The sequence below is a fragment of the Anopheles maculipalpis genome, chromosome 2RL, assembly GCF_943734695.1.
Source record: "Anopheles maculipalpis chromosome 2RL, idAnoMacuDA_375_x, whole genome shotgun sequence".
NCBI classification, from domain to species: domain Eukaryota; kingdom Metazoa; phylum Arthropoda; class Insecta; order Diptera; family Culicidae; genus Anopheles; species Anopheles maculipalpis.
Window position 1 is genome coordinate 94,706,367 of NC_064871.1, and position 18,429 is coordinate 94,724,795.

The following is an 18,429-nucleotide window of genomic DNA, read 5'->3' on the forward strand; positions in this document are numbered from 1 at the left end:
GTACGGATGACCTCCAGCAAGCAACGATCGCGCTTCGATCATCAGCCAAGGTGAATTTATAGTAACGGAACGGAAAACGCGTCTCCCGTGTAAAGCCGTATAGTGGTATGCGTGTGCGTGTGTGTGAACTGCTCTCACACTGGTGAAAGTGTATATTTTTGGCCATCGACCGTCGTCGTCGGCCACCGTGTGTCCGTGTCACCCACCGAAATCGATCGTGCGCTCCGTATATGCCCTTGTGCCGCGGGCATGCTCCATACACTGGGTCAAAAAGTGTTCGTGGACGGTGGTGCTACGTGGTTTTCTATTTGTGTGTTGACGCTTTTCATGAAAAACGAAACCAGTACCCTTTACAAATCACAATCAATAGTGCCTCTCCAGTGTTTGTGCTCGTGCCGCATACAGGCTTACTGTAATCTTCTCTACACGTGAATTGTGCATTTTGTTCTGTTCGGCACAGAATTAAAGGGGTGTGTAATTACGCTGCAACTGGTCAGAGCATATGGCATAACATTGTGCCGTGTGGTGTGTCGACCGATTTTGCCCTGTCCCCGGAAGTGAAACATAATGAGTCAATCGGGTAGCATGGGTGTGAAATCTGACTCCAGCCACAAGGACGCACCACAAGGTGGAGTGGGCGTTAGCAGTAGCTCCGATAACAATGCGCAAGCTGGCAATGGTAATGACGGGGTCAACAATGGTTCACCGGGACTGAACGGTGTCTCGGGTCCAGCCAGTGTTGGTCCTCCGGGGGGCAACACGGGCAACAGTAACAACTTGCCACCACATCCACATCACCATAGTCAACATCTTCATCAGCAGCAGCAGCATAACCATCATCACCACCATCATCTTCAGATGCAGCAACAGCAGCAAAGTAACGATGGTAGCGTTTCGATAGCGACGGGTGACAGTGAGACGGGTAGCTACTATGACCAAAAAACGGACCTTTCCTCGCATCACCTGGACGATGAGGATGGGTTAGGTCCGTTGCCACCAAAATGGGAGAAAGCCTACACGGACAGTGGCGAGGTGTATTTTATCGAGTAAGTAGTAAGGGATCCGATGTGAGGAGTGAGAACTGGCTGTTCAATTACGTGGTATCGAAGCCATCTAGTGAGCCATTCGATGGCTGACGTAATCTAGTAGGTCGTTCACACAAAGAGGGTCAGAGAGAAGTTTCCTCAGATTAGGATACGCTTTTAACCCCGTGTAGATCGTGTTTTATACAACTGCAGAGATGCGATCTTGCGATCGAACAGATCCAAATCCTTATTACGGCATCAAGAGACTTAGCGTCTTTCGATGGTACCGACTACTGTTACAGCAAGTTGCATGCAGCAACACACAGCTTGTTAGTAAACATAAGATCGTTCAGTATCTGAAAACTCAATGTTCAGTTATCTTTACCAATTATCGGGCGTTTAACACCGACTGTACAGCATTAAGTGATGAGAAATAATTGACAATAAGTAACTGCTAGGAACGCTCTGCTTTACATTAGGTGTGAATGGAAGCAAAATATTTATTTTCAATGTGTATATTTTCTATATTAGATTAGCACCTCTACTATAAATTCCATCCAAAACGGACTGCTTTTAGCAACAGAAGAGATGTTCTAGTATCCACCAAAGTTGTAGATGAGGATGTAATTATTGGAAGATTTTTGACCATGATAATGTTGTCTTCTGTGAGCAGCAGGAAGCAACACTGGGCATTAAAACGTCTCCACCAGACAATAAGGTCCAAAATTTGTTGAGTGAATTTGAGTGTAATTGTTTATGAGTTAGACATGTCCCACAAAACAATACTCTTGATTTTAGAAGGTCAATTTAGCATAAAACGAATAACTATCGGACTCGTCCTAAGATAGTATAATTCCCCCTTAATAGCATTTTTGAAATAAGAAGGAAAAAGGCATTCTTGACCAAGTGAATTTTGATCAAAACTTTGTGTGGTACCTTAGCGTAGCCCCCCGAGACTTATTCTTTTTCCTTCAATAGAAATTGCCACTTCACGGACGCCACATTGTGAATCGATTAGGTGAGGTTCTTCTTCTTCTTCTTCTTCTTGGCTTAACGACCTCTAAGGTCATTCCGGCCATCGAAAATGCCTTTTTAGACTGTCGATAGCACGTAGTTTGTTAGTCAATCCTCACTACGGGGGGACGGTCCGGATGGGATTTGAACCCCGGTCCTGCCGTTTAAAGACCGGCGCCGCAGTCGCCTATATCAATTAGGTGAGGTTATCAAGGAGGTTATCAAGGAGAAATCGCTGAAACTACTGAAGACAAGTTCTTCTCTCAAGGGATTCTCATTATTCATGTTAGATGTAGTTTACAAAAGTCAAAGTTAATAATATATTACTTCCAAACAGTATCATTTGATAGAAAAAAGCCATTTCTATTGGACCCATCGTTTGGCCAAATCGGACGGTCATGCAACAAAAAAATCAAGCTCCTTTTTCCACAATCTAATATTAATGCAACAAACCGAAACAAAGAACGTCTGGTGGACGAACGATGACGCACAAAGAATTGTCTGACTCATTGTTGCATTATCTGAATTAGGAAGAGCGCGTCATATTGTATTGCTACAGCTGGGAAGAAAAAACGTTCAAATTGGTTTGCTGTTGAACATTTCGAACCTCCCATTTTTTATTAGAATTACGTGCAACGTGTTTGTTTTATTTATTTTTTTACTCTCAATTGATAAACAAAGCATGTCATTTACTATTTTTGTCTCGTCTGCTCCCTATCGGTCCCATTTTTTTTAACAGCCACAACACAGGAACGTCCCACTGGCTCGATCCACGGTTGTCAAAGTTTCAGAAAAAATCTCTCGAAGACTGCCAGGACGATGAGCTACCGTACGGATGGGAAAAGATCTGCGATCCACACTACGGCACGTACTACATCGATCACGTCAACCGTAAGACACAGTACGAGAACCCGGTACTGCAGGCCAAACGGATGCAGGAACGTGGTGGCTCATCGCTCACGGTCGACGGCAATAATGGTCCGGGCGGCGGTCTTGGTGGTCCCCTGCTCGACGCCAACGGGCAACCGATGGGACCGAACGGTAATGGTGGCCCGGGCAGTGGTGGTGGACGTGTGAATCATTTCACCAAGAACCCGAGTAATTTGCGTGGGGAGCGATTAATGACGACGCTGGTGAAATCAATCCGCGGACTCGGATTTACGATCGTCGGTGGAGATGACAATGTGGAGGAGTTTCTGCAGATCAAATCGATCGTACCGAACGGGCCAGCGTGGATGGATGGACAGCTGAAGATGGGCGATGTGCTGGTGTACGTGAATGATATCTGCGTGTTGGGCTTTACGCACCACGAGATGGTAAACATTTTCCAGTCAATACTACCGGGCGAGGAGGTACATCTGGATGTGTGCCGCGGATATCCGTTGCCGTTTGATCCGAACGACCCCAACACGGAGGTGGTGACAACGATCGCGGTCGATGGGCTAGTACAAAATGGCGGCGCAGTGATAGCGGACGGAGAGTTGAAGTTTTTGGAAAATGGAGGCTTTATGGTGGATCATTCGGCGGGATCCTCCGATGGGGTGCAGCATAAGAATCCGCTGGCAAAAATTCAATCTTCCACGGTGCATGGTAACGGACCGACCATCACATCCAATGGTGGTGACGTTTACTTCAACGATACACTGTCCTACCAGCAGCATTACAACAAGGGCAAACCGTACGATCTGGTACCACCAGAGGTACTGCACATAAACATTGTAAAGAGTGACAACGGGTTTGGGTTCACGATTACCGACAGTTCGTATGGGCAGCGTGTGAAAAAAATTCTCGATCGACAGTGCTGCAAAAATCTGCAGGAAGGTGACGTGCTGCTGAGCATCAACTCCATCCCGGTGAAAGACATGAGCCACAATGAGGTCGTGCAGGTATTGAAGGATTGTCCGAAAAACATCGAAACCACGCTTAAAGTTCAGCGAGGTCCTGGTGCGGGTGCTGGCGGTATGCTAGTTGGTCCGGGCGTTGGCCCTGTTTCTTCCTCCTCCCTTCCCGCCAGCAGTAAGCTTACGAACAAGCTACGAAAAAGCATCGAGATGGCAAAGTTTGGTGGCAACGGCGGCGGTGGTGGGATGTTGAAAAAGGATGTGCCGGGAAATTTGTTCCGAAGCAAAACACCGACCGCCGATCTGTACAGTACGCAGACGAAGGAAGTGTTGCCGACGCGTCCAAAAACACCGCTAGTTGATACGCGTGCCCGCGCGAAAACGCCCTCCTTGCCGTTGGCTGAGCTGAACGCGGAAGAGATCGAGCTGGACGGTGCGGGCGGTAAGAGTGTGACCGATTCCAAGCTGGAGCTTAATATGAAATCCAACAGTAGCTCGCATGATAACGATTCGATAGCGAACGATATAGCGCTTTATCATCATCACCATCATCACCACCATCATCACCATGGTGGAGAGGATCAGTTCCAGCATCACATGAAGCATTCGAATTTGGCCGATCGATTAGGTGAGCTGACGATCGGTAGCGGTGGTAGTGATACGGCGATCTACAATAATCATGGACAGTCGGGAGGAAACCATCATCCGTATCAGACTGGAAGTGGTGGTGTTGGTGGTCCACCGGGCGGTGGTTATAATCAGCTCTATTCTCCGCCACTTGTTCCTCCTCCACCGGTGCCACCGCTTGGACAAGGATCAATGTATCATCATGATAATTGTTTCTGTTACGATTGTCAAGATTTTCGCCAGCAGCAACAGCAGCAGCAACAACAACAGCATCACATGCAGCAACAACATCTAATGAATCGTCAATTTTCCTCTCATCCGATGAACCCTTCCCCGCACGGTACCTACAGTCTACCACCGCAGATGAGTGACAACATCGGTAAGCGGCTAAACGACTATCTGATGGACCGGAAGCGTTCCACGATGCAGCAAACGGGCAATCCTGGTCCACCGATCGGTGGTGTTGTGCCACAGTACGACAACCTTTACCTTCCCCATCACCATCACCTCCAGCAAGGTGGTGGTGGTGGTCCATCACCCATGCACCCGTCCATGCACCATCATCTACAGCAATCACCAGGCAGTGGCAATGGGATGTCACTGTACGACACACAACAGCAGCAACATCCCATGTCGCATTTCTACGGCAACCCTGGACCGGGAATGCATCCCGCCGGTCCTCCCGGAAATGGTTGGAAGATGAGCCCCGGTCAGCAGCAGCAACAACAGCACTCACCATCACAACATCCACATCACATGCTCTATCACAGTGGTGGTCCTGCAATGGGCGGACAGTACCACGGGCTCGACGAATACAGCCTAACGGAGGTAACGCTCGAAAGACAGGCGCTTGGTTTTGGTTTCCGGATCGTAGGGGGTACGGAGGAAGGCTCGCAGGTGACGGTGGGACACATTGTGCCGGGTGGTGCGGCCGATAAGGACACACGGATCGCTACCGGTGACGAGATTCTAAACATTAATGGAGTGAATGTGGTAAGTGAACGAAATTACCCGACCTCTCAAGACTTATACCGTCTTTTCGTAGTGTTAATTACAGCAAAATTAATTTCGCGGTTCACACTTTGATTGAATCCATTTGTTTTACATTTATTCCTGCCAGGAAAATGCCTCTCATCATCGCGTAGTACAGCTGATGGGTGAGGCCGGTCTTCGGGGCCAGGTGACCATGATTCTACGAAGGCGACAGCTCTCCAAACCCATGGTCCCGCCTCCACCACCCTTGCCACCGAATCCCCGCTACCCGTACAATGTGCTAGTGACGCGGAAAGAGAACGAAGGGTTTGGGTTTGTCATCATTTCGTCTTCCGGGCAGTTCCTGGGCTCGTCCATCGGTGATCTCATTCCGGGCAGTCCGGCGGAACGGTGCGGTGAGCTGAAGATCGGTGACCGTATCATCGCCGTCAACTCGATCGACATTACCGGCATGAGCCACAGTGATGTGGTGAATTTGATCAAGGAGTCTGGACTGCAGGTGAAGCTAACGATCGACAGTCCGCGGGACGGTATTATGCATCCTGCGATCGGATCGCTCATACAACCGAGCGTTCCCACGTCCGTGCCGAATGGTATCGGAGCGAATGGAAATGGTGGTGGCGGAGGTGGTGGTCCCATGCTTAGCTCCAATACGGATCTGTACGTGAGTAGCAACAGCACGGTTAGTGGTAGCAATGGACCAACCATCAACCGGTATCCGGCAATCATTTCCTGATTGCGGGTACGGCTGCAACAGCAGCTGGCCGAGCGGCATCGTACGCTGGCCCAGCCGGACGCCGTGCCCTCGGAGGAGAAGTCTGCTCACTCCGACCGATAAACCATATTAACCAAAGTCACACACAGACGTCACAGTGCGTGTGGTGTTGCATACCGATTAAGATGTATCCATTAGCAGCTTCAGCGCGCGAGTGCAGCTTCAAATGAGTGTTTCTGGGTTTTTTCTCTTCTGTTTTTGGCTGCTAACAAACGACTTGCCCCAAAATTAATGCTAACGAAACAATCAACCAATGCAATTGGATACCCAGTTCGTGGTACAAAGCATGCATCGTTCTTTTATCTTTTCCACTACATATGTTATGAAATGGTTTGTTTTCCCATAGCTTTCCCAGCTCAGCTTCTTTGTGCTCGCTGTTGGGAAAATGTAGGCAAAATTATCTCATCGATTCTATTGTTTTTCTTTCGCTATAGTTTTCCGCATTACTCTTGGCACAGTTTTTGGTTGCCCAGAAACAGAAAAAAACTAAACCAACCGTACCAGTGCAATGTGTCATAGTGTGCCAGTAAATGGGTGTATGTTTAGAAGCATTCGTGCAAAAATACATGTTGCAACTGATGACAGAAGAAACAGAGAGGATTTTATCTCTTCATACATTTTCAAACTCCAAACATTGCTTTCGATTCTGTTCTATTAGGCAATGCCATTTGTCGATGGTGGTTCACAGTACAGAGTTCTGTATGAGTACTTGCAGTGAGAGGTGTTGTGTGTGCCTCTTTGCCATTATACGGCGATAAGTAAAAGGAACATGAAGTCATTTTCCCTGTTAACAATGCTCTTCCGTCAACCACCTTCGAGCGCAAACAATTTTAAAGAAAGTATGGAAATTTAATATATAGGAGCAAATCGAACCCGTACTCAACCACGCCATTTTTCTCAAGCTAATCTGACTTAAGTCTTAACAATCCTCATTTTATGTCTAAAAGAAGCACCTCCTCTCCAAGAGATCACCATTTTGGAAACAAACAAAACGAACTCCTCCTTCATTGGAAAAGACTGGCGCGGAACGTACTCAGTTAGAGGAACGGAAAACACGACAAACAAATGCAATCCATCCTGTGAACAAAAAAACAAACACAAATCTTGCCTTACACCACTTTTTAGCAAAAATAGTGCGATTATTGTTAACAAAAACCAATGAAACGTGATTAGTAAGTGTGAGCTCAATATATACAAACGCATATACACATGCTCATACATTTGTTTAAAGCAGAAACGTTTGTACAAGCGATGCTCATTTTGCTGCAATTTTGTATTTAATGAAAGGTTTTTGAACAGTTACATCAGTTAGTTGAACCCGGTGTTTTAGAAGGGGAAATGATGATGATATCGATGCATTTAGGGGTGCAGAAACGGTCTTGCTGCTTCTGCTGCTGTTTTGGATGCTGTTTGTATTTAATAATAGGTAGTAAACGACATTTACAATAGGAGAGATCATATTAATAGCATGTCCATATCGTTCGACAACACGTGAATCATGTACTTGATGATAAAAGCTCATATCGATTTAGAAACGGGGAAACACAATATATTTAGAGAGGTGAATAATGTAGCCAATCGAGAAACGCCAGATTCTAGCAGCCAGATAAAGGGTAATTTACCTTGTGTTGTGTGTCTCAACATAATTAGACAGAAAGTTGTAGTGTTAAGATTGAAAGGGATGATGTTTGCACATGTATATAGAGCTGTTGCAAATGTTTTACTTAGTAGCACTTTACTCTTACTTGTATCCTGTTTTTTAAAAGGTATTATTACCCTGTTTAAGAATTCATCTCTCAGCAACATTTTGTTTTGCTAAAGAAAGCGCGTGTGATCCCGCTGGATTCGGAACTGATGGACGTGAAAGCAAAACAAACCCTGATAAGCGAATGTCAAAATCAAATCAAGTGCCTCCCATTTTTATTATACCGTTAAACAAAACAAAAAACGAACGGAACGCTACGTTCCCCGTGTACCCAACTAGTGTTCTAGTGCATTTTTATACTTGTTTATGTTGTTGTACTGTAGGTAGCTGTAGTAGTTAAAATTACCGTTTGTAGAAAACTCCTCATATTTTGGTCAATAACCAATTCCTTTCCCCCTTTTTTTAAGCAATAGGAAAAACAACCACAGCAAAGTTAACAAGAGCATTATGAGGAAGAGTTGTTTTTATAAGCGTTCTATCTGTGCTGCTAACATGGAAGCAATGTTGTTTTGTGTAAAATTTATCTACGTACTATTTTAAGTGAAAGTTATTTGTTAGGAAGATTTGATTAACTTCCTGCGCGCGTGTGCATCAGAAAAGTACCAGCGGAATAGCATATTGTTTGAGTACACAGTATTCTTAGTCCGGAACGCGAAACAAAACGAAACAGCCGAGTACCGTTGATGTGGAACTCTATTTAACTTACCGATTTTAAGCAGTAAACAGTACTTAAGTGAAAAAAACACCTCCCTACAGTATAGTGTATTACGTGAAGGGAAGCTCATTCAACAAGCAAACAGTAAATAAAGCAATGTAGTAATTGAAAGTGTCGTCAGAACGCGACTTTTTTAGATGTTCGAAATTTCCACAATTTCATTTCCATACGATTTGCCTTGTCGACCGCTTGCTAACACTCCGGTGTCTTGACGGGCGTGTTTGTCAGCTGGGTATATTTTTCCCTTTCGCATCCGCCATCTTGCTCGAGCGTAAACGCCAGTTGTCAAACAGTCGACAATATGACACAACCTTTCGCCATAGATATAAACGGTAGCGAGAAGAGAAAAAAATAACGCTAAAGCAAGACATTTACCGCGAGGAATAGAAAGCCGTATAGAAAATGTCCAGCACGGAAGATTTCTACCTCCGTTACTACGTCGGCCACAAGGGCAAGTTTGGCCATGAGTTTCTAGAGTTCGAGTTCCGGCCGGACGGTAAGCTGCGGTACGCAAACAATTCCAACTACAAGAACGACACCATGATCCGGAAGGAAGCGTACGTGCATCAGGCGGTAATGGAGGAGCTGAAGCGCATCATACTCGATTCGGAAATTATGGCGGAAGATGATTCGCTGTGGCCACCGCCAGATCGTGTTGGACGACAGGTAAGGAATAGCGGGGGCGGGGGAGTGTGTGCGGTGTTGCTGCCACCGTGTTTTGGGGTCGTTGATTAACCAGCGGTATAACGTTTGCAGGAGCTAGAGATAGTGATAGGCGATGAGCACATCTCGTTTACCACCTCGAAAACGGGTTCGCTGGTGGACGTCAATCAGTCCAAAGATCCGGAAGGGCTTCGCGGTTTCTACTATCTCGTGCAGGATTTAAAGTGTCTAGTGTTTTCGCTCATCGGGCTGCACTTTAAAATTAAACCAATCTAACGTGGCTACGGTGCAGTATCAAATCATTTTCCGTTCACACATACCCAAACACATTATATTGATGAAATAATAATAATGGAGATTTTTCATTTTATTAACAATATATAGAGTAATAATAAAATCAGACAAAAAAAAGGACCTCATCGGCCTCCCTTCACTCCTCCCAGTCTTCCTCGTTGCTCTCGCTGGCTGATGCGTCCGTGGTGGGCAGCTTCGGTACTGGTGGTGGAATTAGCGCGGACAGCCGATCGATCACGTTGCCTGGTTCCTGTGGTTCCCGTGTGCCCGATATACCCTTCCGGCGCATCTGCAGCTTGTTGTGCAGATCATCGATAAGGCTTTTCGGTTCCGACGTGGTGTTGGTGGCGGCGCCGGCGGTCCTCTGCCCGGCAGGTTCACTGTGCCGAAGGTTAGCTTTCCCCGCACCGCCAGCACGTCGGATTGCTTCCATCAGGTTAAAATGGGCGTCACCTCCTGTTGAAGCTGCAGATGCTGGAGCGTCTTTCTGTTTCGATCCGGATCCGGATTTAATAGTTTCCGGTTCGCTTTTCTGATCATCCGTGATGGAAGGTGCTGGTGGTGGAGGAGGTGGCGGCGGAGGCGGGGGAGGTGGTGGAGAAACGGCCATTGGTGCCGGTTGTGTTGTGACGGTTTCAACAGCACTACCACGATATGCAGCTCCCGGTGCTGCCGGTGGCTCAACCGAGCTGTCTCCAGCCATTTTTTCTTTGGAATGATCCGCCACATCCATGGCACTGGTGAGATCCTCAAGCGAGGGCAACTGTTCGATGATTCCGGCCAGCTGCAGCGAAGGAGCAATCAGCGTACTGTTTCCGACATAGTTAATGTTGCTCACGATACCCGGCAGATCGGGCAAATCGATCGGAACGTCCAGCTTCGGGGCGTCGCTCAGCGAGGGCGTGTAGAAAATGTCCTGACTCTTCTTCTTCGCCCGGTGCCGTATGATCGGGGACGATGAGGAAAGTACCCGTTCCTCCCGTATCGTCCCACCGTGAGTCGAGGTTTTCCGTGCCGATCGTTTCCAATCTTGTCCCTTGTAGTCTTGCACGTATGTAGCCTCATTAAATAGAAGCAACGTGTCCAGGAATGGTCCCAACTCACGACCGCATAGACCGCCGGCCCGTTTGTTTGTTGCCGTCGAGGACGTGTCGAACGGGAAAATGCGTTCGTTTTCCCGCGGTGATTTAACGTGATAGAATTGGATCTTTTCTTGCAACGAATGGGACGGCTGATACGGTTTGGGCGGTAAACTACCGACGGACATTTTCCTCGGGTGCATCACGGGTGTAAGGCTTTTGCTGGGGGAGATTGTAGGGCTGATTGTCGATTCCATATCACTTGCTGGATAGCGACTGGGTGAGTAAATGATGATCGCTTGCTTGGTTTCGTGCAGTTGGCGCACCTTGCTGTTGACCGTTTCGACGCGCGTGTCAAGCGCCTGCAAACGCTGCTTGTTTTGTGCAATCCGTGCATTAATTTTGTGAAACACGTCTTCCACGACCTGAAACAGAAGTAAAGCGAAGTTATAATGTGGCTGCCGATGGCAATATTCACAGTATCGATCGCGCACAAACACACACCGTGTTGAGATATTCGAAGGCATCAATCGTTTCGAGGATCATTTCTTCGTGGCAAATATCGTGCTTCACCACCGGTACACTGTACGAATGCATTTCGAGCGTTTTTTGCCACAGTTTTTCTGCACATTCAATTCTAATCCGACTGCGGTATGATTCACGCAAGCAGATCTGTGGCAATTTATTTATTTATTTTTCGTATCGCGCTTGACGTTTTGCCCCGGCCACGGTTCGTAGAGCGAACAGCTCGAAACGTCAAAACGGGCTGCTCGAAACACGGTACGAACGCAACCGCTGCTCGAATGCGCGTGTGCGCGAGAGCGAGAAGCAGAGTTTTGACACCAAACAGCCGCCGCCATCTTAGAAAAAAATCGTGCGTGTGTTTCTCGGTCCGTTTCTGGTGCGTTCCGATCGATTTACGTGAAGTTTTTGGTGCTATTCGGTCTGTTCGATCGGTTGTTAACTGTGCAAGCAATCGAATGATACAGTGCAGCACGTAGTAACCGTTGAATATCGCTAAAGTTTGTGGTTTGTGGAGCTGGTGCCGATTTGCTTTTGGCTTTTCTCCACACACGACAGTATCATCACGGACACACACGACACGACGAATCTGGGAAGCAACAAGTGGGAAGTATTGCAACCGTTCAGAACAGTGGCTGGAATTTGGATGCTGCCTCTAGGCTGCTGTAAAAGTGCTGCAAACAAAAATCCATTCATAATCTGAGCCAAAAACGCAGATTTGCAGAATCCCGCGCGGCAAGTCGTCGTTCGCTGGTTCCCCCGTGCGAAAAAAAGGGAAATATTTTGAAAGTGCTACTGTTTTTTGACACTTACACACTCACTCACACACTCAGACGTGGTGCGTTTTGTTACTTTTGGTGGTGTGGTGGTGTGCTCGGGTTGTGTGGTTGAAGTGCGAAAGGGAAAGAGAGAAGGGAAGAAGGAAGTGAAGCGCGGTCTGGTGCGACGCGTTTAAGATCGGAGTGCGTGCATGCGTGTGACAAGGAACGAACGAAACGAAAAGAAAGAGTGTGAAAGAGAAAGAGAGAAAAAGCGAAAAAAAGGTTGTGTTGGCTGGCGTGCAGCAGCGCTGGTAGCAGTAGTGTGAGTGTGTGTTGGTGACCGTCGCATACTTGATCACATAGTTTAGCAACGTTAAAGGCAAGCCAGCAAAAGCAGCGCAAGCAGCGCGCCCGGCAGCGAAGCTTTCATTCATTCAATCTTGTCGGAGTCTGATCTCACATAAATGCTTATGGCATGGAATACACTGTAATGGTAGGTATCTTCTTCTTGTTATGTTTTATATTTAAAATCTAGAAAAGTTTTCTTCGGACTTCTTTGACTTAATTTTTCCCGTAGCACAATAGTCAAAATCCGAAACCCGAAACATTAATCGAAACCGGGACATCGCAGGAAACTTATTTTAGCAGTTTGCGTAACGAAATATGAATCAATCCGCTGCAGGACATGATGTTGAAGGAAATCAATAGATCATCAGCATAATCCCTTAGGGCAACTAGAACATTTTAGTTCACGACCATACCACCATCATAATCACCTGTCAGACGCAATCCATCCATTGCCTACTTAGGTTAGGTTGTAAGTTTTACGATCATCCTCATTTCCTCGAACACGGGTCGGAAGATTCGGATCTGCTGCTTTGCTTGATCGGAATCGGCTTTCCCAAATGCACACACACACACACTCACACATATCCGATGGTTCTAAGGAATTTTGATGACTTCCGGGCATGTTGGGCCCGATTCCAGAGACGCGTCAACGTGCGCGTGTGTATGTTTGCGCACGCGTCCGTATGCGTCTGTATGCGCACACGTGTGTGTGCGTGTATGGGGGAAAGATGGAAAAGGCTGGAAGGGATGGAGAGAAGGGCGAACGAATTAAGAGGTGAACGTGGAAGATGGGATATGATCGTGCGTATGCATTCCTCTGATCTTCTCCCAAGATCGCCGCCGCACCATACCGTGTTCTCTCTAGGGGTTTTCTTTTCCCCTTTTTTTTGGAGTCACCACCAGCTTTTTTCTGTCGGGTGGCCCTTTTGCGTGGTTTACTGTGCGGGCGCCCGCACCGTTGGGAAAGCTCTAGGTAAACCACAAGAAGGGCCCTTCTCATCTCGCGGTGTGTGTGTGGTTCATCTTCAAGAGCTTGTCGAGTTTTGGAGTTTTGATCCTTATTAGACGATGCCGCGATGCCTTCCCTTCCCCATTCATAGGCGCGGAAAGTATGGGTCATATTCTGTGGGGAGGTTTTTATGACATGGCCACCAACCACCACGCTTTGCTATGGCATACACACAAACGCGCATATTTTTTGTTGTTGTATCGTGTGTGCTCTTTCTCTTCAGTTCTCTTGATTCGACCTTGGGGCTATATTTCTGCCTTCGTTGCTGGGCCACGAATCGTCGCAACGCTGCGCGTTTGTGGGAAGCGATTCATGTTGGGCCAGAAAAATTTGCCACCGTTTCACCAAGCAAAGGAATTGGGTTTGGTTTTTGTGAGGAGCTAATGGAAGGTTGCTGCCAATGTGGGGTCTTCTTGATGAGCAAGAGGTGTAGTATGTTGATGGAATTTAGACAACGTAGGAAGCAGAACGAAGATATAATCATTTTCAATCGAAACATTGTGGAAAATAGATCGATTTTAATTACCTTATCAGAACAAGCATGCGAGGAGCATTTGCATCGTTTATTGTAGGAATCCAGAAATTAACTGTTTCATTATCATTACCGTTGATTTATAAGAAATCCGGCCAATACTAGATCGGGTTGAGACAACCATGTATATTGCAAATCTTCGACATATAAAGGCCAGGCATTTTAGGTGGAAAGGGTCCCAAGTTTAATGCTATGAATAAGGGCAGGGTTTCAAATTCCATCCGGAATATTCCCCTTTAAAGTAACAATAAGTCTCATAAACCATTAGAAGACCCACACATGACCAAGTAGATCGTTAAGCCAAAAAGTGGCAGGACAAATCTCAGGTGGAGCTAATTGTACCTCAGCAGAAGAGAGGAAAGTGATGGATAATGTTTGTGATGATAGGCTTAGTTGAGTTGAAGTCCTGACGCTGAACAGCAAGGACTTGATGAGGAATTTGTTACCCTTATTTGTATTTAAAACCTCAAGAGGCATCAATCCTACAACTCTATAGATCTTTAGGATATTAAGCTATATGAAGGAAGAAACAGGAATTAATACGCAGGAAGAATCTAAATCCCTGATTTAACGAATGAAGCAGATATCCTACAAGAGGATCACGTTCTAGAAGAAAAACTTCCATGATAGAATAGGGCAGACCTCTTCAACAAGGCCACATACCTAGAGTCCCATATTTTTGCCGTAGTATGTTCAAATTAAGCATCCGATATGCTTGCCAAGTCTTTGATCAGTCTTTGAATTATCTTATAAAACGGCCTAAAACCTTTCATACTATTCTCTCTTGTAAAGAATAATTTTTTCTCTTACCAATTATCCATTTTATTTCTGCAAAAGTATTGGGGATTTGCTCGTAAACTCTTCCTAATATTTGCTCATCCCGGCTTGCAGTACGATTGTAAAAACAGAATGAATTTCCCACACGATTGTACATCTTGCACAACACTATGATTGACTAATGTATTTCTTATTAATTTTCTTTTTAGGCCATTCGCCATGCATTCGATCGTCCCAAATGCAGCAGCCCATGCCAGTTGGCACACAGTCCAACGAGATCAAAGTACGGTAAAGCACAATAAGCGTACACGGTGGACGACGCTATAGATCGCCGAGGCAGAGTGCAAAGCGCGTACGATCAAATCGGAGAAACAGTGAGAGCCAAAAGCGAGCTAAATTAAAGACAATACACCCTCGGTAGTGGATGGTGCTTCGGAACGAGAGCAAAGAGTCGGTGAAGGGTCTAGTACCCGCGGTGCTGCAGCAGCACGGTGGTAATGGTGACGGAGCTGATTCGGACCGCATTATGGATAGCAATCACCACCTAACTGCTGCCGGTGGTCCCACTGAAACGGGCCATAATACATCATCCTCATCGAGTACGGGTGGGGGAGGAGGATCAACATCGAACAACGGTACGGTGGCGGAACGAATGTCACACGAGCAGCCGGTAATCAAGCGACAGCGGATAGAGCACGATCGGGGCACGGACAGCAGCAACACGGATGCAGTAGTGGCACCAACGGTGACAGGCATCGTAAGTCCCGAACCCAGAACGAGCACAACGCCCGCGAGTTCAAGTGGGAATTCTTCCAATGCTTCATCCTCTACCTCCCTCTCATCCTCGCCTTCCTGCTCTTCGACGAAGTTGGTACCTTCTTCGTTGGACCATTCGTCGGACGATGAGCAGCAACAGTTGGTTGTCGCCGGAACGAACGTGCCGGCCCACGAGGAGGAACCAACTGGTGCCGCACACTATCATGCCGCATTTCAGGAAGCGATCGGTCGGCAGTGCTTGTGTACGATCGATTCCAGCGTACTTCTCGTAGCGTTTAAGGCACATCGGCTGGTCGTCGGTGTGATGACAGACATTGTTGCTGCCCCGCTATCCGAGTGGCCATTCGAACATCTGCTCAAGTTTCTGTCGAACGTGCAGCTGCTGTTCGATACGTACTTGAAGCAAAACATTAAGGGTAACATCTGCGCTGGCGTGATGGAGCTCTGCAACTATCTGATACGGAGTGACGATCATCCGACGAGCAGTCCGGCGTTTGCCGGCTTCCCAGCGCTGGACATTGATGAGCTGATCGGGTTGTGTAGCTGCAACAATAAGTACGTTAGCTACCTGGCGGGTCGCATCTTGTCCTCGTTTCTGATCATTGTTAAGGACGACCCAAACAATGACCGATGGTTGGAGAAGCTTGTGGCGAATCTGTTCGACTTTGGCCACCTGGATCTGCACGCGGTACGGAAGATAAATGCGAGTCTCGAGGTAATTAAGCGCATCGTCGAATGGAAGGACGAAACGGAGCATCCGCTCGAGGAGGAAGCAGCTGCTGCAGCTGCTGCCGGAGGCGGCGGTGGATCATCCGGGTCGGGAAACGCTGCACCACCACTGGCGGAAAATTACTTCGCAACCCATTACGCATCCCATCAGTACGCGAACGATGGTGGCGGTGGTGGTGATGCGTCGAGAAACATTTTTCATCCAGCCAGGACGGAAATGTCCACCGAAACAACAGGGTCCTCCTCTTCCGCGTCATCGGGTGGATCGTCCTCGGTAGCAAAGGCAACATCGGAACCACCAACACCACCACCACCTGTAGCATCTAGTCAAGATACGCTGCTCAGTGCTAATCACCACCATCTCCACCACCATCTTCACCATCACCACAGTCACCACCATCTCAGTGCGATCGCCTGTCGCTACATCACACTCACCGATTCGGAAAGTTTCGACACAACGGGCATCAAGTTCGGAACGATCAGCAAGCTCAGTGGGAAATGGTCCGCGCTGGTCAAGCACATCAGCTCGCTTATCCGCGCGCAGGCCAACAGTTCCAATCCGGCCGTCATGGTAGCGACCGAAACCTGCATCCTAACGTTTCTAAGGCTATGGGAAAGTATTATCAGTGTGAAGGCGAATCTGTCCGTGTTGGAGACGCAACCGTTCCACTCGCAGTTGGACAACTTTCAGCTGCTACTGCTCGTCACGAAGAATGCGGTCATTTATCGGCAAATGTTGACACTGTTTAACGAGGCGCTCTGTTACGGTAGTACGCTAGCGCTGCAGGATTTTATCCCCGAGGAGGTTGGTAGCTTGGCGCACAACATTGTCCGCTCGGTGAAGGATTATCGGATATTGGACAAAATGCCTAAATCGTCGTACAGCAATCATCTGGGATTTCTTGGCTATCAGGGTGAGATGGTACGGTACCAGAATCGACGGCTTTCGCGGCTTTCCGACCTGACGGGTGGATCTGCGGAGCAGCAGGTAGTAGCAGCAGCAGCACCCGTCGAAACGTGTTACGATCGTACCTTGCTGCAGAAGATGGCACTGCTCGTGCTGAAGGCGGTCGCTGTCATTGTGAAGGAGATCCGGTGCGATTCCAGTGACTCGAGCGTCGATAGTAGCGATTTCGACATGCAGGAGATACAGATGATTGAGCGCAGCATACGGGACGTGGTGAAGAAGCTGGAAACGTTCTTGAAGGCGCAGCTCGAGTTTCACCCGGAGAGTCACTTTAGCAAGGTGTTGATCCATCTGTTTGACGATCAGGACGATTATCTGGTGGAGGCGATGGTCTGCACGCTGGACGTGACATCGGGCATCTCCTTCCGGAACAATGCGTTTCCGGAGCTGATCGCGATGCTGAACCCGGTGTACACGTTCATCGAGTTTTCCAACCTGGGACCGAACATTACGCACCTGTTTCTCGATCTGCTCATCAGTCCGGAGACGTGCTTTTTGCTGTTTTTGCTTCGATTTCTTAAGTACATACGGCAGAATTGGGCAATGTTTACGCAGAGTTGTTATAATTACTATCGCCATAATAGCTATAGCAATGCGGCCACGTTGCTACAGCATCGGTCCAGCAGTGTGACATTGGCGGGTGGCGCATCCGGTCATACAGGTGGAGCGGGGGGTGATCATTCCGGAGTGGCGACCGGTGTCGGTGGGACGAGCAACGCGAACGTTATCCTGGACAGTGTGATGACGGTGTTGATTAGTTTACGCTTGCAGATAAGTCGGCTCGTTGCGGATACGCTCTTTCCGTACAATATTACACCGATCTTGAGGTTGATAGAGAATTGCGAAAGTCTTTACGAGGGTAACGAGTTGAGTTGAATGCGGATGCTCATGTCACCGTCGTCTGTACCTATATAAATCGTAGCAATCGTAGAATTTATAATGCAACAAACAGTACAATCTTTAAGAGCAAGAAATGGAACAATTTCCCGACCGACCTCCCCGATAAGCCGAAAAGAAGCGGCGCTCTCTCTCTCTTTTGATGTGTTTGTTTGGTTGATGATCCACTAAAATCTCTCTCTCTATTTCTGTTTTGTAAGCTTCTGATGCCGGTTGTTCCTCGGTCTCTAATTAGTACTTTTTTTTTTAGCTAGCCATTAGCTTGTAGGACTGAATTTGTAAAAAATAATGCTCATAGAACGTTTCCGATGTTTGCTTTTTAAAATATTTTGCCAGTGTACATATTTATATATGTATGTATGTGTATAGTAAAGTATTG

The 18,429-nt window shown here is 47.3% G+C and overlaps 6 protein-coding genes across 6 annotated transcripts in view; 5 read left to right on the forward strand and 1 right to left on the reverse strand.

Moving 5' to 3' along the window:
- The window catches only part of LOC126568338 (protein draper), a 305,035-nt gene that overhangs the window by 29,990 nt on the left and 256,616 nt on the right, over nt 1-18,429 (forward strand). The gene's annotated exons all lie outside the window — the stretch shown is intronic.
- Nucleotides 1-18,429, forward strand: part of LOC126567853 (catenin delta-2) — a 151,825-nt gene that overhangs the window by 24,637 nt on the left and 108,759 nt on the right. The gene's annotated exons all lie outside the window — the stretch shown is intronic.
- LOC126567804 (uncharacterized) lies at nt 568-6,317 on the forward strand. Its single transcript, XM_050224104.1, has 3 exons — nt 568-1,046; nt 2,779-5,500; nt 5,628-6,317. The coding sequence occupies exons 1-3, from the start codon at nt 568-570 to the stop codon at nt 6,234-6,236; spliced, it is 3,810 nt and encodes a 1,269-aa protein (XP_050080061.1). The 3' UTR covers nt 6,237-6,317.
- LOC126568570 (protein mago nashi) lies at nt 9,031-9,681 on the forward strand. The gene is made up of 2 exons (XM_050225067.1): nt 9,031-9,361; nt 9,452-9,681. The coding sequence occupies exons 1-2, from the start codon at nt 9,098-9,100 to the stop codon at nt 9,632-9,634; spliced, it is 447 nt and encodes a 148-aa protein (XP_050081024.1). The 5' UTR covers nt 9,031-9,097; the 3' UTR covers nt 9,635-9,681.
- On the reverse strand, nt 9,789-11,328 carry LOC126568183 (WASH complex subunit 1). Its single transcript, XM_050224623.1, has 2 exons — nt 11,236-11,328; nt 9,789-11,156 (listed from the first exon to the last, which is right to left on the reverse strand). Exons 1-2 carry the CDS (start codon nt 11,326-11,328, stop codon nt 9,789-9,791), a joined length of 1,461 nt encoding a protein of 486 aa, XP_050080580.1.
- LOC126567849 (protein lines) lies at nt 15,105-18,029 on the forward strand. The gene has a single exon (XM_050224169.1). The coding sequence runs from the start codon at nt 15,105-15,107 to the stop codon at nt 18,027-18,029; it is 2,925 nt and encodes a 974-aa protein (XP_050080126.1).